The sequence below is a fragment of the Lissotriton helveticus genome, chromosome 4_1 (genome assembly GCF_964261635.1).
Source record: "Lissotriton helveticus chromosome 4_1, aLisHel1.1, whole genome shotgun sequence".
NCBI lineage: Eukaryota > Metazoa > Chordata > Amphibia > Caudata > Salamandridae > Lissotriton > Lissotriton helveticus.
This window is the reverse complement of record NC_136063.1, coordinates 101,088,682-101,116,178: the sequence shown is the minus strand read 5'-3', so window position 1 is coordinate 101,116,178 and position 27,497 is coordinate 101,088,682. Positions and strand designations below refer to the sequence as shown.

At 48.7% G+C, this 27,497-nt stretch overlaps 1 protein-coding gene across 5 annotated transcripts in view; it reads left to right on the top strand.

Moving 5' to 3' along the window:
- Positions 1–27,497, top strand: part of MROH1 (maestro heat like repeat family member 1) — a 2,054,050-nt gene that overhangs the window by 991,957 nt on the left and 1,034,596 nt on the right. For all 5 annotated transcript variants that reach the window (XM_078686516.1, XM_078686513.1, XM_078686514.1 and 2 more), the window contains one exon: positions 8,612–8,734. In XM_078686516.1, the coding sequence (XP_078542642.1) occupies positions 8,612–8,734 (123 nt within the window). The remainder of the gene's footprint in view (positions 1–8,611; positions 8,735–27,497) is intronic.

Genomic DNA, 27,497 nt, shown 5'->3' with positions numbered 1-27,497 from the left:
GTCCAAGGGGCCAACCCATGTGCAGGAGTGTATATAGAGTATCTTCTGATGTATTAGAATTCTTGCCCTCCTGGGATCCTCGAGCGAAGCCTGTAGGTAATATTTGCGCATAGCCAAACCTGGCCAAACAAGGAGCCCTAGTGCCCGCAAGGTGTGCCTTCTGCAGAAGCAGGATGTCTGCTTTCAGTCGTTTGGCGTGTGGGAGAACTGCACACCTCTTGAATTTGTCAAGCATGCCCCTTACATTCCAGCTTACAATCTGTGCATATCACCATCTACTTGTGAAAGTGTATTTCTGGGTCGCAGATTCTTACAATAGCTACTCGTAGGATTGGTGAGTACACAGCACTGGGTTAAAATACCAAACTTGAAGTGGATAAAACTTCCCTTCCCCTCACCCCAATACCTCATTGCAAATGAAGCATCTGTCGCGGATGGACCATAGCGCATGTCCCAATGGGGTACTGGCTTTATGTCCATCCAATAGATCCCAAAACACTCAAACTGTTCCGTATTAAGGAATTGCGAACAGTATACAGTTTATCCCAGTGTAAGTCACCTGATCACCATAGTTTTCACGAGGAGATGGAAATGTCCCAGATGCGGCGTCGGATCTCTGCTCGCCGTCTCTGGTCCCAGGCAGCATGTCAGACTGCGCAGAGGCCACTGCACACACTCACCGTACTGCGGAAGGCACGGTCCTCCAGCGACGCCCGCCTGTAGTGAGACCGGCGCCACTCCTCCCACTGGGCCGACACAAGAGGCTCCGATCGTACTCTGTGCACCACGCACGCACTCCGCAGGCTGCACCTCACCAGACTGCAATGGCAACCGCAACACCGGAGACAGGCTCGTTTATGAATCAGTGGCGTCCCTCGATGCCTCAGGTGTTCAGCAGTATCTGCCTGCAATTTGAGAGCGTGCAATGTCGTCGCAGGTGAGGATTGTAGAGGATAATTTAATTGGGCTGACGACGACGTCATCACGGCGCCGACGACGGACGCGGAGCCGCAGACGACGCCTACCGAAGCGCAAGGGTACTGCTACGCAAAAAAATTCCGGATCCAGTTTGATGCCTGGGGATATTCTAAGGTAAGGTATCTAATACTAACTAATGTCTCTTACAGATATATCGTTACACAAGTAGTAACTTGTGCGACAGTCCAAATTTGTTATCCCCAGAATCAAACTCATTAGGATGAATGGCAGGTCCTTTTTCTTACTGGGACCCTCACTATGGAATTATCCTCCTATCTCCATATGAGAGGAAACCGTTCTTGGAAGTTTCTGTGGAGTGAAGAGTGAAGAAATGAAATGAAATACCAATATTTGTAAAGCCCACAGCTACCTCCGATGTGGTGTCCCGGTGCAGGTGGTGAAGGTTAAGCAAGCTATTGCCCAGAGTCACATGGTGCTGGGCTGGCCTGCCGCCGGTGCCGGGGATCGAACCGTGAGCCCCTGATTCCAGCGCCAGTCGCCCTGGCCGCAGCGCCACACCTCTTCCACATGGCTATTTAATCAGTAACTCACTATTTTTTTTCTGTCCTACAAACAGTACTCCTGAGGCGGAAGCCGGGAGCAGACCTAATTTTAATATTTCGAGTGTCACCTTTTGTTTGTATCTGCTGTAAAAACTTACTTTTATTAAAAGCACTTGCTGATTGACAACCCTCCCCTGGCTAAACGCTGCACAGCGGATCCTAACGCTGCGAGCAGATTTGGGCCACAACAACCATCCTCGGACGCCATCGCCGGCGGGCACATAGGCCACGCCCCCTCGAGGCCACGCCCCTCCGCACCTGTACAAAAGGCTCTGATTGCTAGCGCTTTTTGACAAACAGTACTCCTGAGGCGGAAGCCGGGAGCAGACCTAATTTTAATATTTCGAGTGTCACCTTTTGTTTGTATCTGCTGTAAAAACTTACTTTTATTAAAAGCACTTGCTGATTGACAACCCTCCTCTGGCTAAACGCTGCACAGCGGATCCTAACGCTGCGAGCAGATTTGGGCCACAACAAACATCCTCGGACGCCATCGCCGGCGTGCACATAGGCCACGCCCCCTCGAGGCCACGCCCCCCCAACAATAAACATGTGCATTTCGAGGAAGCGCAGCGGACGAGCGCAGCGGGCGCGCCGGCAGCGCGCCTAAGGCAAGCCCGTCTGTGCCTGTCCGCGCCATGACAAGCCCAGGGCCAGCAACCCTGGACCCTTCCAATCATGCAACTCTGTCATACTCCAGGGACTCCCTGCTCCTACTGAACCAGCCCCTACAGCCTTCCTGTAGCAACATCCTTACAGGCGTGAACCAGTGCACTCAATGCCCTAACTGTTCATTCAAATTCACCCCACCTCAGAAGAACCAACTCCCCCCGACAACCATTAAAATGGGTCTGTTAAATTGTCGCTCCTTACCCAAACACACCCAGGAAATACATATGCTATTAGAAGAGGAGAAACTTGAGATCCTGTTTCTCACAGAAACTTGGCTCAGACCAGAATCGGATTTCGACATTGTCCAGGCCCTACCTCAGGGCTTCCTACTGCAACATCTAGACCGAGCGGAAGGTAAGGGAGGAGGTATTGCGATTATCTATAACAACCAATTCACATCGTTTTCACGACAGCCCTTTACTGAACTTTGAAAATGTCCATTTCAACATCCAATTGTCCCCTTGCAACTCCCTCTCAGGAGTCCTCATTTACCGCCCACCAGGGCCCTTGGGCCAATTCTGTAGTTCCCTACTAGAATTTTCTACTGCCTTTTTGAGCAGGTCGTCTAACATGTTAATCCTAGGGGACCTTAACATTCATTTTGATAAGGACAATGACGATACCGCCACAGAACTACTGGCAGATCTAGCAACTCTTCAGCTTCAACTCCAGAATAACCAACCTACACACAGGCTCAGGCATCTACTTGACCCTATCATATGCAACATCGATGTCCTTAAAACCAACGCCCCGATTCCTCTGCCCTGGTTGGATCACCTACTCATCCCCTTCAGATGGGAAATACCTAACATCTCTTTCCCCAACAAGCCCTCTGTCGCTCCCACGCGTCCCTGGGCCAAACAATATACTGATAAATGGAAACAAGCCTTAGAACTCCACAAACCAATCCACGAGTCAGACCCTATAAGAGCAGACAAAAAGTTCGCCGCTTGGATCGTAAACTCTCTTAACAAGGTCCTCCCAAAAAAACCACACCTCACCTCCCGTAAAAAAAAAAACGGCCCCATGGTTTACACAGGAGACCGGCCACTTAAAAAAACTCTGTAAAAAAGCTGAAAGAATATGGCGGAAAGACTTCGACTCTGAACGCAAAAAAGACTACAGACTGTCGATTCTTGCGTACAAAAAAGCCTTTAAAAAATGCACAAACTGCCTTTTTCCAAGAGAAAATTAGCTCAGCATCCTGCTCATCAAGGGAGACCTTTCACATCGTTAAACAACTCCTAAAAACACCAGAACCGTCAGGATCTGTCGAGCCCTCAAATAACCAATGTGACAAACTGGACGCTTTTTTTGACCAAAAAATTCAAAATATCTTGCAAAAACTTCCCCCCCTTTCCAATACGAATCAGCCTCCGGCATCGGCAGAACAGTCCAAAACGCCTGACTCGAGTCTTGACTCATTTACCCCCATAAGCCCCGACACCCTGGTGCCGATTCTCCAGTCACTCAAAAGTGGCTCACCCTCAGACCCAGTCAAAATTTTAAAATTGGTAACACCGACTATTCTCGAACCACTGGTAAACGTAATCAATGCCTCTCTGACCAACGGAACGGTTCCCCCCAGCTGGAAGAAGGCGAAGGTGAAGGCTCTGCTGAAAAAACCAAATCTGGACCCCCTTAACCTTTCCAACTTTAGGCCAATATCCCTCCTGCCTTGCACCAGCAAGATAACAGAAAAATTCATAAAGTCTCAGCTATCTAATTATCTCGAGACCAACGAACTACTCCAATCCTCACAAACAGGATTTCGACCGGGTCAGGGCACTGAAACCACGATGCTGACGGTGGTCGAGGAGGCTAGGAAGATCATGGACACAGGAGGATCAGTGGCAGTGATCCTCCTGGACCTAAGCGCGGCCTTCGACACGGTCAACCATCAGATCCTGGCCCAGCGGCTTAGCGATCTTGGGATTTCAGGCCTCGCCTTATCCTGGCTGAAATCATTTCTGCAAGACCGATCATTCCAGGTGATAGAGGACAACTATTCATCCAAAGAGACCCCTGTACGTTGTGGAGTGCCCCAGGGCTCTTCTCTGAGCCCTACACTCTTCAACGTATATATGTCCCCCCTGGAACAGATAGTCACCCCACACGGGATAAAACTCCTAACTTACGCAGATGATACGCAGCTGGTGGTTTCCCTCACCCAGCAAAAAAAAACCAAGATAGACCTTCACTCCTGCCTGACTGATATCGTCCGCTGGATGGATAGATCCCACTTAAAGCTCAACGGCGACAAGACGGAGATCATGGTGATGGGGAACCAAGCCCACCTCCTCACAGACTCCCTCTGGCCCCTTGCATGGGTAAACTTCCAACCCCTAAGCCCGAGATTAAAAGCCTCGGTCTATGGCTAGACAAAAATCTCACCATGCAAACCCAAGCTAGAAAAACTGCCGTAGTCTGCTTTGGTCTTCTGAGATCCATCCGAAAAATCCTACCTCTACTCCCCTTCCAATCAAGGAAACTTTTGGTACAGGGTCTCATCTTGTCAAGACTGGACTACGGCAATGCACTCTACCTGGGTGCACCTCTAAAAGTCACCACCAAACTTCAAGTAGTTCAAAATGCCGCCGCCAGGATTCTGACCAACACCAGGGACCGCTGCTCAGCCAAACCAGCCTTGCGAGCTTTGCACTGGCTACCCATCATGGAAAGCGTGCAGTTCAAGTCACTCTGCCTCACACACAAAATTCTGAATGGGAAAGCCCCCCCATACTCAAAAATCTGGTCACCCCCTATACCACCTCTAGACCCCTTCGATCATCTAACGCCAACCTTACCAAACCACCCAAGATCCTCCGAGCACGATCCGGAGGCCGGCGTTTTTCCTACAATGCGTCCAAGATGTGGAATTCCCTCCCCCCTGACCTCCGTGCCCAACCCAATCTTCTGGCATTTCGAAAATCCTTGAAAACATGGCTGTTCCCATGAGCCTCTCCCTCTCTCTCCATCAGTACTTGTTCAGCGCTGGGACGTTCACAGGCAGCTATGCGCTCTAGAAATCCGATAACATTAACATTACCTGGTCGGCCGGGAAACCTCTTGGGTAGCTGTGCGCCTTACAAGTATAAATAACATAACAACAAGAACTGATATTTACTTTAAAAAACTATGCGAGGAACGATTCAAGACCTCCTTAGAGAACCTTCTCTCCATCCTCACACACTTAAAATTTACTCTGTACTCCATCAAGTGAGCTGTGCCATACCTTGCCCACTGTCCTGCTAGGCATCCCCAGGATTCCAGGTCATGTTTTCGCAGGTTGCTGATTTGCTACAGGGGTACTTTCTTATGATATGAAACAAAATCCTCTCTGTGCCTGGTCCTCGATTCTCTTAATTATCGAACTTAACCAGGCTTGTCATCGTTTAGTACTGTTGTGTTGTACATGGTTTCATTTTTTTATACTATAATATGACATGCCTTACCACTATTGCTCCAGTTATGCCCCTTTTAAACGTGTTATTGCATTCAGCTACGAATATGGCCAACTCTGCTACATCATGATGTTCGAGAGTGTCAGAGCAACTGCATTTATATTATGCTCATGCAATGTTCACTGTATTGCTTTTGTGTCTTTAAAACCAAAAACATCTCAATAAAAGTGGTGTTTAAAAAAAGTACTGCTATAGTATTCAATATAGGAAGACAGGGTTAATGGAAAACAAGTGCACATTAACACATAAACTGTAATTTTATCAGTTGGAGCAAACAGATTGTTGCATAGTATTGCTGTGGTCAAATTAAACAGACGGTTCTGAGATAATTGATATAAAGCATTGAAAAAAACAGACAAATTATCTTGAATGATGTAGTGGTTCAACAAGAGACTTGCGTTTAGTTGTTAGAACAGTACGTGGTAAACAAAAATCCAGCTCTTTCTTGGCACTGATTGCAGCAAGTTAACTGAGCTGCTTCCAACCAGTTATTGAATGTACATATCTTTATTTATGTGATTACTTAAAACCATTACAAAAGTAAAAACAACAATGTCAGATTTCCCCACGTTGAAAGACCATTATTAAGAGTTAAATTAAAAACTTTTACATAAGTATAACAATAATAACCAGGTTTTCCGAGTTAAAAGCTGTGGTTATATACTGGAGTTTGCAGTTTCTTTTTGCCGAAGCGACGTTCTGAGGTTGTTAAAAGGGATAGTTGGGATCAAAGGGTCAAAGACTACAGGGCTAATAAACCAAAATTGAGGGCAGTGTGTGAAGCCCGCAATGTACACATGTTGTCCTCCTAAGCAGCACATTCGGGGACCGCTGGATATGAAATAGGGCTCACAACAGCAATCAATCAATCAGGGGTTTATATAGTGCGCTACTCACCTGTGAGGTTCTCAAGGCGCTGAGGGGGATGGAGGGGGAGGAGGAGGTGCGGCTCCAGATCAGTCAAAGAGCCAGGTCTTGAGGTCCTTCCTGAACGTGTGTGGGGTTGTGGAGCGTCTGATGTTCACAGGGAGCTCGTTCCAGGTTTTGACTTCGATGTAGGAGAAAACTCTCCCGCCAGTTCTAGGTCTGCGGATGCGGGGGACCTCGGCCAGGACGAGGTCAGCCGGAGTGGAGGTTCCTCTTGGGTACGTGGAAGGATACGCTCTCGTTGAGGTATTTGGGTCCGATGTTGTGGAGGGATTTGTAGATGTGGGTGAGTAGTCTGAAGGGGACCCTCTTCTCGATGGGGAGCAAGTGGAGGCCTCGTAGGTGTTAGGTCATGTGCTCATGGCACGGTGTCCAATGGACGAGTCTGGCTACGCCATTTTGGATGGTCTGGAGTCTCCGCAGGAGAGTTTTGTTGATTCTGGCGTAGAGGGCATTGCCGTAGTCTAATCTGCTAGTGATGAGTGCATGGATGACGGTCCTTCTGCAGTCCGAGGGGATCCACTTGAAGTACTTAAGGAGGATGCGAAGGCAGTGCAAACTGGTGGAGGCGACGGCTTTGATCTGGCGGTTCATGGAGAGGCAGGAGTCAAGGATGATGCTGAAGTTCCGAGCATGGTCTGTAGGGGTGGGCGGGCTCCAGAGGGCCACCAGGTGTTATCCCAGGGACCGGTGCAGGGACCGAGGATGAGGATCTCGGTCTTCTCTGAATTTAGCTTCAGGCAGCTGTCCTTCATCCAGGTTGCCACATTCTTCATGCCTTTCTGGAAACAGAGTCTGGTGTCTTCGGGACTCTTCGTGAGCGAGAGGATGAGCTGGGTGTCGTCGACGTAGGATACGATGCTGAGTCCATGCTGTCTGAAGATGGCGAGGGGGACCATGTAGATGTTGACGAGCTTGGGGTTGAGTGAAGATCCCTGGGGTACTCCGCAGTTGATTTCCGTGGGTTGCGTGAGGAAGGGAGGGAGTCGGATCCTCTGGGTTCTGCTGAAGAAAAAGGATTGGATCCAGTCGAGGGTGGCTCCTTGAATTCCAATGTTGTGCAGCCTGGCTGCAAGAGTGCGATGTGAAACGGTGTTGAAGTCTGCGGAGAAGTCAAGAAGGATGAGGGCCGCGGTGTGCCCCTGGTCGAGTAGCATGCAGATTTTGTCGGTGGCGGCAAGGAGGGCGGTCTCGGTGCTGTGGTTGCTCCGAAATCCCGACTGGGAGGCGTCCAGGATGTTTCTTTCTATGAAGGTGGTTAGCTGGGTGTTTATGAGTCTCTCTGTGACTTTAGCTGCAAAGGGGAAGAGAGAGATGGGACAGTCGTTTTTCTTGTCTGTTGGGTCAGCTGATAGTTTCTTGAGGAGGGATTTTACTTCCTCCCGTTTCCAGTCATCTGGACAGAGGCAGGATCTGAGGGAGGCGTTGATGGTGCGTCCTAGTTCGGGTGAGAGGACGGTGGCGGCCCTTTGGAAAATGTGTGTGCAGGCAATGTGCAAAATCAGCAGCGGGTGAGGGGGCTCTTGGGTACTAAAGCAGTAGTGGCTGACGCTTAGTTGCATGTTGTCAGTGCATAGTTGGACAGCTAAGTACTTGTGTTTAGCATTTTTTCCGCTCTGCCCATAAATTGAACAAGACAGCAGCCTAGCTGGACATCCCAGCCTTCGAAGCATGCTTTCACTGCCTGCCTACATGTTCTCATCCCCTTGATCTTTGGGGCAGGATTTATTAGAAGTCTGCGTTCCTTGTTTAGTCTCCCGCATATGCACAGTAAATGTAACGCATGCCCTTTTGATTCTCCACATAGTCGACAGATGGTTATCATCTGTGGTCGTTTCCATGAAGGCGGAAGGAGCAATAATGGTAGAATGCCCAGATAAAGATATTTTTCCTCTGTCGCTTTCGTCAGTTATTGAATGTGGATTTCTAATTGGATTATAAGGGATATCATGAGATGTAAAAAAAAATGGAGTGACCTCGGTGTTTTTATTTTTTACTTTTTTACAGGGTCTTGCCTCTGCATTTGGGATCTGCTCAGTCACTCACTTGGATATAACATTATTAAAACTGGAAGAGTTCCTTAAATCGGATGTGTTGAAGAAGTACATGGGCCTCTTTAATATTTTTAAGGTACATGTACTAAAGTGTTACTTTCATTCGTCTTCTAGAGTTGTAGGCAATATGTGTTTCTTTATTGTTCCATAGTTTCTAATATATTCATTTACTTCAGCTTTTGGTTTTAAAATTAAACATCCTGTTTGTATCATTTGGCGCTATCACTGTGTACTTGGTTCTCTACAATGTGGTTTTTATTCACTGCATTAACATTTTCTCCTTCAGGTTATTCACTATTAGTCATAAGCACCGAATTGTCTTGCCCATGCACAGGATCCCAGTGGACATTTTACAAAGCATACAGCCATCTCGTCAGCATCTCGGGGCTCCTTCTCCGTTGACGAGATGCTGTCGCTTTTTTGGTGTCTTCACATTGTTGTGACCCATTTCCCCTGGGGCATGCTCTTAAAGTTCTTCCCCTTGCTTTCAATTTGTTTATGTACACGCCTCTATTTGTATATGTCTATATCTCTGTGTGTATATATTACCTACCGGCGGTCGCCAGTAGTTAGGACCTATTGTCCATAGGAAAATCGTAACAATATTTTCCCAATAACTTTGGCGCCGGTTGAGGAATCTTCGTGAAATTGTCAAAACTAGTGGGGTCCTCCGCTCATATTTCTTCATGTTAATTCCCGTAGGAAACTTTAGACATGGCTACAGTCCGAACCGCTGAACGGAATTACACCAAATTTGGCAAAAAAGGAAGCCCCTAGTTGAGAAAGAACTCTTTTTGTTAAATGGTGTAAATCCGTTCTGCAGTTCCTGAGAAATTCAAGAAAAAGAGGTGAAAAAATGCATTTCCCTTAGGAAACTTTAGACACGGCTACAGCCCAAACTGCTGAACAGAATTACACCAAATTTGGCATGTAGGTAACCATTGCCTCCGAAAGAACTATTTGTTTTAAATGGTGTAAATCTGTTCAGTAGTTGCTGAGGAAATAAAAAATAAAAGTTTCGATATATAGAGGTGCGGCGGATCCGCGCACCCTGCCGATCACAAGCTGCATTCTAATTGGCTGTCAACACTCCAAACCAGGAAATGTTGGCAGCCATCTTGCCTCTAAGGCCCCCCCCAAGCCCTGGGGACCGCCACCTCAGGACGTTTTTTAAAAAGAAATAATATATCTGTGTGGGGGTCTCGAGCCCCCCCACACGCCATGGGGATCGCCACCTCCCCGGGGCAATAAGATTAAAAAATTGGGGGTCCGTACCAGACCCCCAAGCCCTGGGGACCACCACCTCCCTGGGGCTGTTGAAATGTTGGGAGGGGGTCGCAGAGCCCCCCTCTTGGAGCCTGTGATGGCCCTGGTGACCTCCACCCCCCAGGGCCCACTCCTGCAGTGTCCCGGGGTGCCCACCCCCAGGACACTCCTGTTTGCAATGACAGGGCGGGAGCATTGCGCTCCCGCCCTGTCATAGCAAACTGGGGTTTGGGTTTTGGAAGAGAGAGTAGGAAACCTGATCTCTCTTCCAAAATCCAAACCACATTGCTTTTCCACACGGGGAGCTGCATGTCAGCAGCTCCCCATGTGGAAAAGCAATGCCGGCTCCCGCAGGACGCGGGGAGCCGGCGGGACCATGGGGGGGATTGGGGCTCCCCCCACGGTCCCAACGAGGTGGCCAGGCCCCGGCGATGGGGTCCCTGGGGCCAGAAGTGGCTAAGGAATGCGCCCCCCCCTCCCCAATAATATATATATATATATATTTTTTAAAACACGCAAAGGCCGGCCCCGTGGACCCAGAGACTCTCAGGATTCAAGGGGATTTAATCCCCCAACTTAAAACGTGATACTTTTGCGCAGTGGTAAAGGGAGTGGGCGGAGCCAGAGGTGAGGTGTGCAAACAAGCCCTGTGGCGCGTTTTAAGTTGGGGAATTAAGTCCCCTTTAATCCTGAGAGTCCCTGGGTCCAAGTAGCCCACCATTTACCTCCAGTAAGCACCACAGAGCTGCGTTGCAGAGAGGTGGTCCGAGGCCATGCCCCATTTTACACATCTCTGCAATGCAACTCTGCGGCACTTACTGTACATACCCGGTGGGTTAGTTAGCCCCCAGGGACCCTCAGGATTCATGGGGACTGTATCCCCCAACTTAAAACGGCCATAGGGCGTGTTTGCACATGTCACCTCAGGCCTCCTCCTCCCCCTCCATTCACCAGTGTGCAAACTCGCCCAGTGGCGCTTTTTAAGAGGTAGTTTTAATCCCCCTGCCCTATTATGTACTAGGCTCTTACAGAGGAGGTAATGCTAATCACATGGGTACCTCAATGCATAGTGTTCCCTAGTGTATGTAGGTGTTTTCACTGCATTCTAAGTGTCATTTAGCATAGCACTGGATCTAGGCCTGGTTAGTTAGTCAGTTACCACCAGTACCCCTCTGAAATAATTGTGGGCACAGGATGATTTTGCAACAAGACCTCTTTCTGCTCCTGAGTTGGTTCTTTCTGCACGTCTTGCTACTTCCTGCACTTTTCTTCGTCTTTGTCGACTTCTGTTGCTTCTTTCTACATTTCTTTTGCTTCAGTCTGTCCGTTTTTTCTTATTTCTTCACGTCCTACCTCTGTAGGCAATATCAGAAATTAGCATTTTAAAAACCTTAGCAATTCACTGAAAAAACCATAGGTTTCAGGGGCGTTGTAGTTAGCTGGACATTTCACACGTACAAACCCATAAAAATTCCCCCGTTATAGTTATTTCAGCTAACTATAACTCGCGCCCCTGCAATGCACTGCTGATGACGTCACATATTACATCAGTCATGACATGGTCAGTGACATAACGGATGACATCTCAAATGACAGCACAGCGAATTTCTAAGGTTTTTTAAATGCTAATTTCTAACTCTAACGTGCCTGAAACCTTTGGTTTTTTCAGTGAATATTTATATATGTATATATACATGTCTTTAGTTTTTTCCCAGAGCTAGAGCAAGCTTACTAGGTTTCACCTGCCTGGTATTGGGGGTCTTTACCCCAAATCTCACTCTCTCGCTTATGAGAGCGAGCCCTCTGTGTCACTCCCCATTGGTACCTCTGGGTACGGTTGACGGCTTGACTACCTGATGCATCAAGGGCTTTTACATAGATGTGGTGGTGTTCTCATGGTACACACTGTCTCCTTGTGTGTATCAGGTCATCCACATGCATGTTTCTTCTGGTAGCCACGGTTCTGTATATCTAGCCATGGTGACGTTGTTCCCTCACCTTCCATTCTTGGCATCCTCTGTGATGTATGCTTAGTTTGTCTGCTCTGACGCTGATCTACTTTCTCATCCCTCCTTTGGTACTGTGTCTATTGCGGACCCATGGGATCTTCTTTTTTGCAGAAGTTTATACACGTTCTTCCATCATGCACTGACCTTGTTGGTTCCGTGTCTTTCTTTCTTTTAATCCTGCCTTAACAACTGAAGTCTCATCTGTCCTCTTCAGGATTGTGGTGCCTTTATCATATCTCCCCTGCAGAGCTTCATGGGTCTGGTGTTAGCCGCGCTGGCATTTGCTGTCCCCACTGTGTTTTGGTCAATTTATTGATGGCTTAGTTCTCTTTGGAACTTGGTGGGTTTTCAGTCGCAGACCCTCCTCCAATGGGGTATGGCTTTCGTATCTATTATAAGTTAAGGAATCTGCGGCTAGATGTCTCTATCAGATGAATGATTTACTTACCTTCGGTAACAATGTATCTGGTAGAGATGGACTAGTCGCAGATTCCTTAACGCCCAACCAAAGTCCCCGTTCTGCGACGGCCTTCCAGGTGGTGTTCTGCCCACTGGCCTCCTTACAAGTGGCCCTGGCCTAATTGAAGGGGACTCTGGCTCACCTGCCTCTGGGGCAGGGTGTGTTGCTCTGTTGTGGCGCATTGGCTCTCCACCTTTTTTCGTTTTGGGTGGATAGGTTACATGCTTTCAGTGCTCTCCCGCCCAGGTTTTCTGGCGAGGAGATCCCATTTTCCTTCCACCCTCCTTCCGCCCTCTTCTTTCCCCTCCATTTCCTTGGGGCCTCCTTGTTTATTATGCAGTCAATTGGATTGAGCTTCTATTTGCCTATGTTTCACTTCTTAGGTCATTGTGGGGAGCTTGGCGAACGTGCTCTGTTACTCACTTTTGGCCACTCGCCACATGTGGTTCTAGTCTTGTTGTCCTTTACAGTTACGTCCTGTGGTTAGACTGTCTTTCATGCGCATCCTTTCTGTGGTTACGCACTGTCCTTCATTTGTCATGCCCTTCATTTCCAATGCCATTGCCTCTTTAGAGGGTGGTGGCTCTTCGCTTGGGCAAGACTGTTTATAGAGACGGAGGCTTTGTTCGCTCACTTCAATTCCTTCAAGTATTGAGTACTCTTTCAACATGGTTCCTTCAAGTGTTGAGTACCCTTTTCAAGTGATGAGGGTTCTTATCATTCTAAGGTCTCTTGTTCTTCTTGTTTCACAGATTTTCGGGGTTTTTTCCACACGCTGTTCCTATACTCTCACTGCTTTTGTTATGGTTCCGCGTTGTAGCACAGGAAAGTTTCCCACAAGAAAACTGACGTCAGCATGCCGGGGGAGGGGACCTGTATGGCTCCATTGACGTCACTTCCATGGATCACGTCAGGACGTAGCCGGGCGACGCTGCCCCCGACGTGCAGAGGTACTGCTGGGGAAAAGTTTTTCCGGATCCAGTCTAATGTTTGGGGGGATATATTAAGTTAAGGAATCTGCTGCTAGACTGTGTCTCTACCTGATACATTGTTACCGAAGGTAAGTAACTCATTCTTCAGGGCCACCAAATGCTAGTGGGCAGCAGGATCCGCCACCACCTTCCCCACTGGCGCACCATCACATGGGACAGGTGGGTTTTGCAAATAGTCCAAAGGGGTTACTCCCTCCCCTTCCAGACTAGCCCTCCATCCATGCCACCTCAGTACGATCGCATGTCGGAGGATCACCTGGCTCTTCCCCAACAGGAAGTTTCAGCACTCTTGGCCTGCGTCCTATTCTGGATCTCAGGAACGTCAACTGCTTCCTCTGGAAGGAGAAGTTCAAGATGTTGACGCTCGCTTGTCTTCCCTCGACCCTGGAGACTGGATGGTAGTGTTGGACTTGCAAAACGCTTCCTTTCACTTCCCCGTCCTGCTGGCCCACTGGCATTATCTGCGGTTCACAGTGGGCCACGAGCACTTTCAGTTTACCGTCCTCCCCTTTTGGCCTTTCCTGCGCCCCTTGGGTGTTCACAAAAGTGATGGCGGTGGTCGCAGCTCATCTGCGCAGATCAGAATTCCAGTCTTCCCCTATCTCGACGACTAGCTATTGAAGGTGGGCTTGCCCTAGGCTGTTGTCTCCCACCTCCAGACTACGGCAGACCTCCTGCATTCGCTGGGGGTTTTCCATCAATGTGCCGAAGTCACACCAGACCACCTCTCAGAAGCTCCTCTTCATCGGAATGGTTCTGGACACAACACATTTTCGCGTTTATCATCCCGAACAGCAACTCTGGGATATTCGGGCTATAATTCCGATCTTTCAGCGCCTATTCCGGGTTTCGGTGAGGATGACCCAGAGGCTGTTGGGCCTCATGGCCTCCTGCATCCTGCTGGTTGATCATGCCAGGAGGCATATGCAGGCTCGGTCCTGTGGCACCTGAAGTTCCAGTGGGCGCAGCATCAGGGGAATCTGTCAGATTGTGTCGACATCTCAGAGGGCACTGCACAACAATTGCTATGGTGGCTCACTAACCAGGATTGGGTCAATGGCAGATCCATCTCCCTTCCCCAACCACAACACACAGTGGTGACAGACGCATCCCTTCTGGGATGAGGCAGCCACATGGGAGAGGCGGAGATCGGATGCCTCTGGTCTGTGGCGGAGTACGAGCTCCACATCAACCTTCTGGAGCCTCGGGCGATCTGTCTTGCACTCAAAGCATTCCTTCCCTCTATCTGGGGAAGAGTAGTGCAGGTGTTTATGGACAACACCACCACCATGTGGTACTGCAATAAACAAGGTGGAGTGGGGTCGTAGACCCTATGTCAAGAGGCCCTCCGCCTGTGGACATGGCTGGAACATCATGGCATATCCCTGGTGGTTGAACACCTGGCAGGATCCCTGAACACCAGGGCGGACAAACCCAGCCGCAAATGCATGATTGATCAAGAATGGCGTCTTCACTCGGAGGTGGTGCACGGTCTCTTTCAGCAGTGGGGAGATCCTTGGTCAGATCTATTTGCCACCGAAGAGAACGCGCAATGTCAGCAATTCTGCGCGTTTGCATTTCTAAGGTGCCACTTGCTAGGCAATGCTTTTCGTCGTGAAGTTGCGATCTTCTATACGCCTTTCTGCCTATACCACTTCTGCCCAGAGTGCTGAAGATCAAGCGTGACCGGGCCCAAGTCATTCTTGTGGCTCCGGATTGGGAACGAAAATTCTGGTATCCCGAGCTGCTCAACATGGCAAAGATCCTCCGATCCGACTGCCTCTTCGGGAGGATCTTGTAGCTGCAGCATGGGACGGTCTTCCACCCGAACCTGTTCAGCCTCCACCTCCTGTGAGGAGTTTGAGCGGTGGCAGTTGACGTCGTTTGACCTGCCACCCGAAGTCTATGATGGTATGTTGGCAGCCTGGCGTCCCTCCACTAAGACGGTATACGCTTGCAAATGGAATACATTTGTGGCCTGGTGCACAGCAAAGGCTGTGGATCCCCTTTCTGCCCCTCTTCCCAAGGTTCTCTTGTTCCTCCTATCTTTGGCCCAGCAGGGATCTGCTCTGGGCACTCTAAAGGGCTACCTCTCAGCCATTTCAGCCTTCCTCAGGCTCCCTTATGAGCCTTCTCTTTTCAGGTCCCCTGGTGTAAATAGATTTCTTAAGGGCATTACTCATCTTTTTCCTCCTGTTCCCTTCATAATGCTCCAGTGGGACTTGAACTTGCTTCTGACCTATCTTATGTGCGCTCCCTTTGAGCCACTGCATAACTGTACTCTCAGACTTCTCACTTTAAAAACTGCTTTTCTGGTGGCCATCACCTCTGCACCCAGGGTGAGTGAGCTACAAGCTCTGTCTTCGGAGCCTCCTTTTCTGACTGTCCATCCAGACATGGTCGTCCTTAGAACTAGACTTTCCTTTCTCCCCAATGTGGTTACTTCTTTCCACTTCTGCAACACCATCACTTTGCCCACCATCTTTCCGCCTCCTTCGAAAGGGGAAGAGAGGCTCCGCCGTCTTGATCGGATTACACCAAACAGTTCCGGTGGACGACCAGCTCTTTGTGGGTTACATGGGCGATAAGAAAGGTGGGTCGTGCACAAACGGACCATCTCCAGGTGTGTCGTTCTGTGCATCAAAGCCTGCTATTCTTTGGCTAAGAAGGAGCCTCCAATGGGGATGCACGCCCATTTCACCAGGGTGACAGCACCTACTACTTATTTGGGATGAGGAGTCCCTCCTAAATGACATCTGTGAGGCAGTTACGTGGCTATCGCTGCACACGTTTGTGACACTACGACCTGGACAGCCAATGACGGAGAGACGGCTTCTTCAGCCGTTCTATTCTCCAGGACTTTCTGGTGTGAACTTGGTTCGCAGACCCCCCTCTGGGGTTGGTATTGCTGGGGTATCTATTTTTAGGTAAGGAATCTATAACTAACTGTTTTTTCAGATGAACAAGTTACTTACCTTTGGTAACAATACATCTGTAAGTAACATAGGTTAGTTATAGATTCCTCACCGCCCCACCCATCCTTTCCGTTCTGCGAACTGATTTCGAGGGTTAAGGACATCCTTTTGGGCCCTAATTTTGTGCACCAGTGGTTAGTGTCTTGCATGTCTCTGCGCTTCTGGCTTCGAATGTTGTGTGCAGAACTGACAGTGCACGAGGGCAGCGAATATTGTAGCTACCGTGACTTCATCCTGGCAAACACAATGCTGACAACAGACGTGGAGTCGACCGACACCACCTTCCGACGCGCAGGGCTACTGTTGACTAAAAACTTTCCGTATCCAGTCTGATGCCTGGGGGTAATTCTAAGGTAAGGAATCTATAACTACCCTATATTTCTTACAGATATATCCTTACTGAAGGCAAGTAACTTGCTCGATACTGCTATGGATATTACCTCTGTGGTTTTTCAGCAAATGGCTGGAGATGCGGTATAGCGCCGACAAGGTTTGCTGATACCTACCTCTCTTTTGTCCGGAGGGCCAGGCTAAGATTCTAGACAAGCGTTTTGATGGGGAAAATCTTTTTGGAAAGCATATGGATGACACCCTACACTTCGTTGAGGCTTACATGGAACTAGCTTGTTTGTTGGGATCGTTACAGCAGCGCCACTTTCCGAACTTTCTAGGCAATAGAGGAAGAGGCTAGTTCTCATTTTAGTCATACAGGTACCAACCTTACCCTACATTCCATAAGGAATTTCGACAGCAGTGTGCCCCACAGCAGCAATGTAGAGTACTCCCAGCTGCATCCTATATGAGAAAAACAACTTGCCTAGATACCTTCATCTGGAGGAAAGGGTCATGAAGCATCCAGCTGTCCGCGACAATTCTCTGGCACCGGTCACCTTTTTACACTGACACATTCTTTCATAGATTTGACAGTTTACTATGACCAGTGGAAGAATAGAGAACGGCCAAGCCTAGGAAGTAGCAATAAAGCCTAAAGCTCGCTTGCACCTTACTATTCGCAGCCACCAGACACACAAAACTATGAGTCCACGGGGCTGTGTCCCCAGATGGCTCACAACAGTCGTATGGGATCAGACACAAATCTGGCTTACCAGGTCATGTATTAGCACCTTACACAAGAACTATCTCAAAGCAAGGTACGGCATTAAAAACAGCCCTGGAGCCCTGAACATTCTGGGTGGTGATAATCTCCCACTGGAGGGGCCACAGTGCCACAGTCGAACCCAAATTTGAAAACAAGACCTGAGACAATTGCTGGAAAAACAACAGTTGATGGACAGAATGCAGAACAATGTCAGACATTCACCCCAGTACAGAGATCTAGGCCTAAATCCATATTTTTTTTGCTCACCATGCCATTCCAGTTTGAACCCAGCCATATGCCAATCAGTCTTGACCCTGTGCCTCATGGGAACAATCCAGCCTGAACTGTCAAGCCAGGTTCTCCCTGGACTGGAAACAAGCATCCTAGGAACGGTTTCGGGGTTTCACCCCTCTTCAGCCAGGATAGCTTGATTCCAGTGGCATTGGGAGCATGGAACCCACATCTGGGCATACCCGTCCCACTCAGGGTGACAAATGCAAAAACAACAGCTGATGGACAGAATGTAGAACAATGTCATACTTTCTGGCACTTACCCGTATTATATCAACTTTTTTAATTGTACAAGAAAATGTTTTTTTCTTTTTTAATTTGTATTGCGATGGTTTTAGTTTACTTATGCAAATAAACCTATCCATTCATTCATTAAGTAGAAGAATATCTCCTCAGACAAATGGGTTCTGGATATCATCTGTCATGGTCACACTCTGGAATTTGTTCAAAAGCCTCCCAGGAATCCTCTGCGAAAGAGTTCCCATCAACATCTAGCTCTTCTACATCAGGATATATCTGTTTTTATTTGCAAAGAAGCTGAGGAAGAGTTTCCATATATATCCACCGAAAACAGGGTTTCAATTCAAATTAATTTCTTCTTCATAGTCAGGGAAATTGAGACAGGTGCTGGATCCAAGACTTTTTAACAAATTCATAAAGAAACAACCGTTCAAGATACTTTTGCTTCAGGAGGTCGAACAACTCCTAAAATCTTAAGATAGGTTTGGAATTTCCTAGATCTTCTTTATACTTATTTTTACATCCTATTCCATGTGAAACACAGAAAATATTTGAGGTTCGAGGTGGTAGGGTGCCATTATCAGCTCACAGTTCTTTGATTCGGACTTGGATCTCCTCCCAGAGTTTCACAAAGTGTATGGCTCTGGTAGTAGCGTGCCTAGGAAGAAGCAGTCATCGGGTATTCCCATACTTAGACAACTGGCTCATCAAGGGCCTGTCTTTCAGATCTGCAAAAAGGTCTACGAAGGCGTGCTTTGGCCTCTTCAAAGAACTAGGGCTATGTTTAAACAAGGAAAACTCTTCTTTGATCCCATCCAAGTGGATTATGTTCCGGGGGAGCGAACCTAAATACAGAGACATACAAGGCTTACGAAGGTAAGGACACACCGTATATTACATCTTGTTTCATCCCTTGGAGGAAAAATAAGTTCACTTCTGCCCAGATGTTCAAGACAATGCTATGAATGATATATTTGTGTGGTACACTAGTACAAAACTGCCAGATACAATGAGGTCGCTACAGGAGCAACTGGATTCTCAGTAGCTTCATTCACAAGGGTCTTTCGAGGACCTAATTCAAATGATATCATCCATGAAGATACCAATGGCATGGTGGAAGAGAGAAACCAACATTTCCTCAGGCCTAGCTTTCATTTGCTCTCGTCCTCATTTTACAATGATGACCAATGCTTTGTTAGAGTAGGGAGCACATTTTCAAGACCTAGAAATTCACAGCGAATGGTCCCCTCAGAATGCCTGCATGCCAAGCAACCATTTGGAGTTGAAAGCAGTTTTTCTAGCACGTCACTCTTTTCATTCCAGAATAAAGAATTTGAAAGTACTTGTACGCACAGACAATACCACCACCATGTTTTACCTCAACAAGGAAGGTGGAACAAAGTCAAAAATGCTATTAACATAAGAATAGAATTTGGATTCAGATTCTTCTCCACAATTTCGTTGAGGGTGAAACATGTTCCAGGGGTAGAAAACAAGTGGGCAGGTTCCCTAAGCAGAGTATCAAAAGAATATCACAAATGGAAAGTGAGCTAGCCTCAATTATGGGAAATCTTCCACAAACTTTATTTCTCATCATGGCTCCTCACGACCCGAGTTTGCCTCTCTGAATATTGCTGAAGAATCTGCAGAGATTCATGAACAGGCTAGGGTAACATCTACAATCAAGTGCTACAAAGAAAAATAGTCCACATTTTTTTGGGGGGGGATTATATGCAGCATCCTACACCCTTTTGAATCTACTCCAGAACAAATTTGACCTTATCTAATGCATCTGGCACAATCAGGTTGGCACATACTTCAATTAAAGTCCATTTGGCAGCAATATCAAGGTTCTCTAGCAGCACAAATATTGATGGTCTTTGGTCTAACAGACTGATAACTGGGCTCATGAATGGGCTTGTCATAGTTTTTCCTCTGATTAAGAATCCAACAATCACATGGCAGTTGCACACAGTTTTATCTCAATTGGTGAAAAGTCAGTTTGAACCTATTCTTTTTTTTTTTTATTAATCTTTTTATTAAACTTAAACAACAAATACAAAAAATATGACCATCACGCCGTAGGTATCTGCAAATCAATATCGGAGAATTGAAATTGAAATTGAAATTTCTTGATAAAGCGCACTGCGACCTAGCGGCTTCCTGGTGCTGAAGTATACAGCTGAAAGGGATGAAATTCTACTGAGGAAGTCAGCAGGAGTACGCTTGAGAAAATAGGAAGGTCTGAGGGCCTTACGGAACTGGAGGTAGACTGGGATTGATCTGATGGGCAGTGGGAGACTGTTCCAGAAACAGGGGGCTAGTACGGAGAAGCGAGTGCCTCCAGTCTTGGATCTGCGGAAGCGCGCAACACTGAGGAGGGCTTGGTTAGAAGAGCGGAGGGTGCGGTTGGGGCTGTAGCGGCTGATGAGAGAATTAATGAAGACCGGGGCAGTGCGAGCACTGGCCATGAAGGCCAGACAGCCAATTTTAAAAAGTGCTCTCTGGCGGATGGGAAGCCAATGGAGAGATTTCAGCACAGGAGTGATGTGGAGGGACTTGGGGAGGTGAAAAATAAGACGGGCGGCCTGATTCTGAATAGCCTGAAGACGGCGAAGTTCGTAGGCTGGAATGCCTACGAAGAGGCTGTTCCCGTAGTCGAGACGGGACCGAATCAGAGCCGAAATAATAAGTTTGAGGGCATCAGAAGAAAAAAAACTGGACACTTTCCGGATGATCCGGAGGGAGAGGAAGCAAGAGGATACAACTGAACTAATCTGGGCGTGCATGGAGAGGTCCAGACTGACTTTAATGTAGATTCCAACATTACAGAATTGTGAAGGAGTGTGAAAAGTGGGCTCAGGTTGCATCCACGTCCCCCAGAACTGGATCTAATTCTGGCGGTGTACATATATCCCACGGTAAGCATTCCAAGCCTCCCATATCTTCACCCATTTACAGGGTCTCCCTCTGGCCACATACACGGATCTCTCCCGAAACATACACCAATCAAGGTCTTCCATCCATTTCCCAAGCTGAGGAGCTCGACCGGTACTCCATAATTGTGCAATGTTTCGCTTAGCAACCATACATGCGAGAGTGACCCAAAGTTTACCATGGCTAGATAGGTCGGAAGGCTCCCACACATTAAGTAGGCAACGACGTGTCTCAAGTGCAATCTGTACTCCCCACACCTCACTCATTTTCTCATGAATCTTGGTCCAATAATTATGGATCTCCGGGTACTCCCACAGAATATGCATGAAAGTACCAGTCATACCACATCCCCTACGGCAATCTGCATTTGAAGCGAGCCCCATACGACACAACCCTGGACCCGTGGTGTAGGATCGGTGAAGGATCCTAAGCTGCACCAGACGAAGTGTCATGGAAATCGCCACATCCCGAGGAGGGGAAGCCACAGCCTCCCCCCAGTCTTCGTCATCCAAAACCAAGCCATCTGCAATCCATTGTTCCCGGACCCTCACCAGGGGATCCTCAGTGTGGTTGACCAATTTCTTGTAAACCAGAGAAATCGCCTTGGTAGGAAGATACCCATCCAAGATTCTATCCTCCAGCGGAGAGGCCACCGGCGGCTTCACATCGCGTGGGATAGCCGCCGCCAGTGCATGCTTAATTTGTAAATAGCGATACCGCTCCCTCTCATTCAGTTGGTGTCTGGCTTGCAATTCCTCAAATGTCAATATCCCTTTCTTACCCCACATGTCTCGGACTTGCGAAATACCGATCAGGTCCCAGCGGTCGAAACCCTTCGATTTCCACAGACTGCCCAAAGCCTCCGAGTTCCACAGTGGGGTGGCCATTGTTATCTTACCCTCACATTTGAGAGCTCGCTTAGCCTCATGCCACACCCGCGTCGAGACCGACGTCGGACCCAGCAGAGGAAACCTGCCTCGCCTACCATACAAGATCCTAGTATACTCACCCCCCGGCAACTGACCACGATCCATGGCAAACCCGGGGTCAGCTGGAGAGCCATAGATCGCATGATTGATAGGGGCTAATTGGGATGCCCAGTAATATTTCCTAATATTGGGCAATCCAATCCCACCATCATACCAGGGTAACATCAATTTGGATAATGCAATCCGCGGTTTCCCGGCCCAGAGAAGCTGACGCTGCAATGATTCTATCTCATTAAAATAAGAGGGGGCAAGGGATCGAAGGAGTTCTGCAAGGCATATAAAAACCAGGGTAGTGCCATCATTTTAAACAAAACCGCCTGACCCAGCAGGGAAAGCGGCAACTCCTGCCATTTGGCAATATCACGGCGGAGTCTGGCCAATGGGGGACCCAGATTAGCATCGAAGCGCACCTTAGGATCTTTAGAGACGTGAATTCCGAGGTAGCGGAAACCTACCAATTACACTTTTACCGGACAATTCGCTGGCACTCTAGGGGGGTCACCGCTCAACACGAAAAGGACCGACTTCGTCCAATTGATAGCGAAGCCCGAGTATCTCCCATAGATTGCTAAGATGTCTAGAAAAACAATCAGGGACTGCCGGGGGGAGGTCAGGTACATGAGAATATCGTCGACATTAAGCGAAATTTTATCCTCCCACTCCGGGGTCCATCAGAACCCTTTGATAGATCTGTCCCATCGTACCAAAGCCGCAAGCGGCTCCAGGGCCAGGGCCAACAAAAGTAGTGAAAGGGCCCCTCCCCAGCTGGAAGTCACGGGACGTATGGTTGTTCACCACAACTCGGGCCAACGGAGCCGAGTACAGAAGACGGATCCAACGTATAAATTCTGGACCAAACCCTAGCTTCTCCAACACCGCAAACAGGTAAAACCATTCCACCCTGTCGAACGCCAGAGTGGCGTCTAGCGACAGAAGCACAGCTGGTTCGTGAATGTGGGAGGCACCCGCCACCACTCCATGAAGTCAACGAAGATTAAGAGCAGTGTTGCGCGGCATGAAGCGGACTGATCTGGATGTACCAGCTCCGAGACAACTTTCACCAGCCGGTTAGCAAGTAACTTGGCTAAGACCTTAGGCTCCGTATTCAGGAGAGAAATCGGGTGATAGGAGGAGCACTCCAACCGGGGCTTGCCATCCTTATAAATTACAATAATATTGGCGATGCGTTGGTCATAAGGTAGTACCCCATTCTCTCTACTCTCGAGATACATGTCTTTCTGATAGATACATCTGCCGTGTGGATTCCTCACCTTGTGAATATCCCCTTGCGTCAGCAACATTCGGAAATTCTTTTTGTAGCCTCGCGCCGACGTGGACTCGGACGTCATAGAGACACGACATCACTCGCGACTCCGCTGACGTCACCGACGCCTACAATAGCCCACGCCGGCGTGATGACATCAGTTCCCTTTTTTCCGCGTCGTCAACGCTAATGGTTTCGGGATACTCTGTTGTAGCTTCTAGTAACTCTGTTACTGTATTTCTTCGTTTCTCTCTTCACGTGCCTCTTTGTTCTTTTAATATGTCGACAAAGAAGACGGGTTTTAAACCCTGCAGGGAATGTGGAAAGATGATGTCCGTTACGGACCCACACCAAGACTGTATTTGGTGTTTGAGCTCCGACCACGACGTGGATGGGTGTTCGTCGTGTCAAAAGATGAATCCAAAGGCCCTGCGAGAAAGGGAGTCTATGCTTCTTGTGGCTAAGCTGAAGGCCGATAAGGTTAGGAAATCTTCGAAATCCCACTCAAAGAAGTCGAGATCGAGGTCTCGAGAGGCGTCGGCTTCGAAGTCTTCGTCGGATCATGCTTCGAGGTCACGTAAGAAGCATAAGAAGAGGAGACATGAGTCTCAACGTCATTCGGGTGATAAGTCTGACTCGAGGTCGGGATCACCCAAGAAGATCAAATCGAAAGTAATTCCTCCACAAGAGATTTCGGATCAAGAAGGCGAGGCCTCGCCTTCGGGGTCGCAAGTTCATTCTCCGACTCCGGTTCCTGATCCGACTCCGGCACCGTCTCCTACTCAAGAAGAGGTCGGTGAAGTTCCTGTTGAGGAAGAGGAATCGACTTCTGTTGTTGAAACAGATTCGAATCTACCTCGAGGTCGACCTGAGCATCCACCTTTTTCAGCTCCAGGTCAGGATCCTTCAGCTTTTCTCAACGCTATGTATGGTGTTTTCTCGAGGTCATGGTACCCCTCTGGAGCGCCTTCGGGTCCCATGGGTCCATTGGCTTTTAATTTGGGTGTACCTCATTCCTATGCCCCGGCACCTTTCATGCCGTATATGCCAGCCCCGACCCCGCTGTGGCAGTACCAGGCTCCACCGAGGTCGACGCCGATGTCGACGCCGGCTCGACCGAAGTCGACGATTCCAGCACCGGCGTCGCCTGCTCCAAGCAAATCTCTGGAACATCCTTCGGATTCGATTCAGACGTCGGCTCCGGCGCCGTCGGAGTCGGCAGTGGATCCGGCTGCACTCTGTGTTAAGCAGATATCTAGGAGAGAGGCTCAACGTCTCCTGGAAGAGCGGAGGTATTGTGAGTCTCATTCTGACTTGGAGGAAGGTGAGCTGGATAAAAATAATTTCGAGGATCTAGCAGAGGCTAGTGGTCTTGAATTTTCCCCTGAGTGGGTATTACCATCAGGTCCTGATGCACCGTCTAAAGATGTTCAGCCATATCATGTGGTAATGAGAAAAGCAGCTGGACTTTTAGGGTTAACATTGCCTACTGTTGAGTTTAAATGGAATCTGCTTACTGAGGTTCTTCATTCTCCGAGCTCAGCTGTGGAGCCATTGCTCCCATTTAATGATGCTTTGACTGAACCCATTATGGAGGTGTGGAAGAAGCCTTTTTCTGCTCCTGCTGTCTCGAAAGGTGTGGCTAGGAGATATAGAGTGGCTCCTGAGGACCCCGCCTTTTTGTCTTCTCACCCTTCTCCTGAAAGTTTGGTGATTCAAGCGGCATGTTCAAAGAATCAGTAGGTGCTTTTCCGCAAGTACCTGGTGACAAGGAAGCTAAAAAGCAGGATCAAGTGGCCAAGAAAACTTTCTCTTCCGCGAGTATGGCGTTAAAATCAACAAATGCCACTTGCCTGATGGGAAGATATGTCCACGCACTTATGGACTCTATGCGTGCATTGATCCCTAAGGTTCCAGAAGACTGCAGAGGTGACTTTGAGGAAGTTTTATCTGACACTCAGGCAGCAGCTCGTCAGGTTATCCAGAGCGGCCTTGATACTGCAGATTCTGTGGCAAGGATCATGGGCACTGCTGTTGCCACAAGGCGTTCAGCTTGGTTAAAATCCTCAGATTTTTCTGCTGATGTACAGTCTGCTTTGTTAGATCTGCCTTTTGATGGTGAAGGACTCTTTGGCAAGAAGGCAGATACAGCCTTGGAGAGATTTAAAGATAGCAGGGCAACTGCTAGATCTCTTGGTCTTCAAGTTAGAAGTTCTAAGACCAGGAAATTCAGAGGCTTTGGTCGCTCTTCTTTTCGTAAATATAGGCAAGGTCAGCAGCAGCAACAGCAGCAGCAGCAAAATACCTTGTATAGGTCGTACAGGGGAAAGCAAAGGGCACGTCCTTGGGGACGTCAAGTCTCTTCCTCCTCCACCTCCTCCAACCCCCCAGCCACAGAAAAGCAGCCCTAGATCCGCCATTCAGGATCATGTGGGTCCGGTGGGGGGTCGGCTTACCCACTTTCTACGAGATTGGGAATCGGTTACTTCAGATCTTTGGGTTCTCAATCTCGTAGAAAATGGGTATGCCCTTCCCTTTCGGGAATTCCCTCCCAATTACCCGCCTTGCCAGGGATATTGATCAGAGGAACATCTGTTTCTCCTTCAGGAGGAAGTTCAAACTCTATTAAGAAAGGGTGCGATAGAGGTGGTCCCAGAGCAGGAAAGGGGTCAGGGATGCTACTCCCGGTATTTCCTGATTCCCAAAAAGGATGGCAGACTTCGTCCCATCCTGGATCTCAGGATCTTGAATTTTTATCTGAAACAGGAGAAATTCAAGATGCTCACCCTTGCTCAGGTTCTTCAGGCACTGCTGGAAGAAGACTGGATGGTGTCGCTCGACTTGCAGGATGCGTACTTTCACATCCCAATCCTGAAGTCGCACAGGAAGTATCTCCGTTTTACGGTGGGTTCGCAGCACTATCAGTTTGCGGTCCTTCCGTTTGGACTTACTACTGCGCCTCGAGTCTTCACCAAGGTGATGGCAGTGGTGGCAGCGCATCTCAGAAGATCAGGGATTCCTGTTTTCCCTTATTTGGACGACTGGCTGATCAAAGCGGAGTCGTCAGAGAGGGTGCTCCATCATCTGCGGGAGACAACCCAGTTGTTGTACAGGTTGGGTTTTTCGATAAATGTACCCAAGTCTCACCTGGTGCCCTCCCAGCGCAACCTGGATTCACGACATACAGGAAATGATTCCTGTTAGCTTCTTGCATTCTGTTGGTCAACCATGCACGCTGGCACATGAGGGCGCTCCAGTGGTGCCTCCGCAGGCAGTGGTATCAGCACAACGGAGATCTCAGGGAGTCAGTGAGGATCTCCAGAGAAGCTGCGGCGGATCTATCATGGTGGGGCGTGGAAGGCAACCTGTCTCAGGGGAAGCCTTTTCAGTTGTCACCTCCGGTGGCCACAGTGATAACGGATGCATCCACTCTCGGGTGGGGTGCTCATCTGGGGGATCTGGAGGTCAAGGGTCTTTGGTCTCCAGAGGAAAGGTTACTTCACATCAACCTTCTAGAATTGCGGGCGATACGTTTGGCGCTCAAGGCCTTCCTTCCTTCCCTTCGCGGTCGTTCAGTCCAGGTCCTGACGGACAACACGACCGCGATGTGGTACATCAACAAACAGGGAGGAGTGGGGTTGCAGTGTCTCTGCAGAGAGGCTCTGCGTCTCTGGTCCTGGGTTCAGGACCATCAGATTTGTCTGATGGCGAATCATCTGGCCGGAGTTCTGAACGTACGTGCAGACAGTCTCAGTCTGCAGTTCTCGGCCGACCACGAGTGGAGGCTTCACCCGGACGTGGTTCACGACATCTTTCAGATTTGGGGCACTCCTCGGGTGGACCTGTTCGCCACTCGCGAGAATGCTCACTGCCTGTCATTCTGCAGCCTACCGAATCTGATGCAAGGAGCACTGGGGGATGCATTTCAGTTGAGTTGGGGAAGTCAACTCCTTTACGTGTTTCCTCCCATACCTTTGATTCCTCGGGTTCTGAGGAAGATTCGCCAAGACCGGGCCCAAGTCATATTGGTCGCCCCGGACTGGCCAAGAAGGGTGTGGTATACAGATCTTCTCCACCTCTCCTCTCACCCGCCGCTCCGTCTCCCTCTCAGGGCAGACCTCCTCTCTCAGATGGAGGGGCAGGTTCTACACCCCCACCTCCAGACATTACACCTTCATGCCTGGAGATTGAACGGGGCAACCTGAATTCCTTTTCCTTCCCGCCTGACGTTGTCGATGTCATCTTGTCAGCCAGGCTTGACTCCACTAAGTCCATCTATTCTTATAGATGGTCAGAATTTGTCACGTGGTGTGGGGA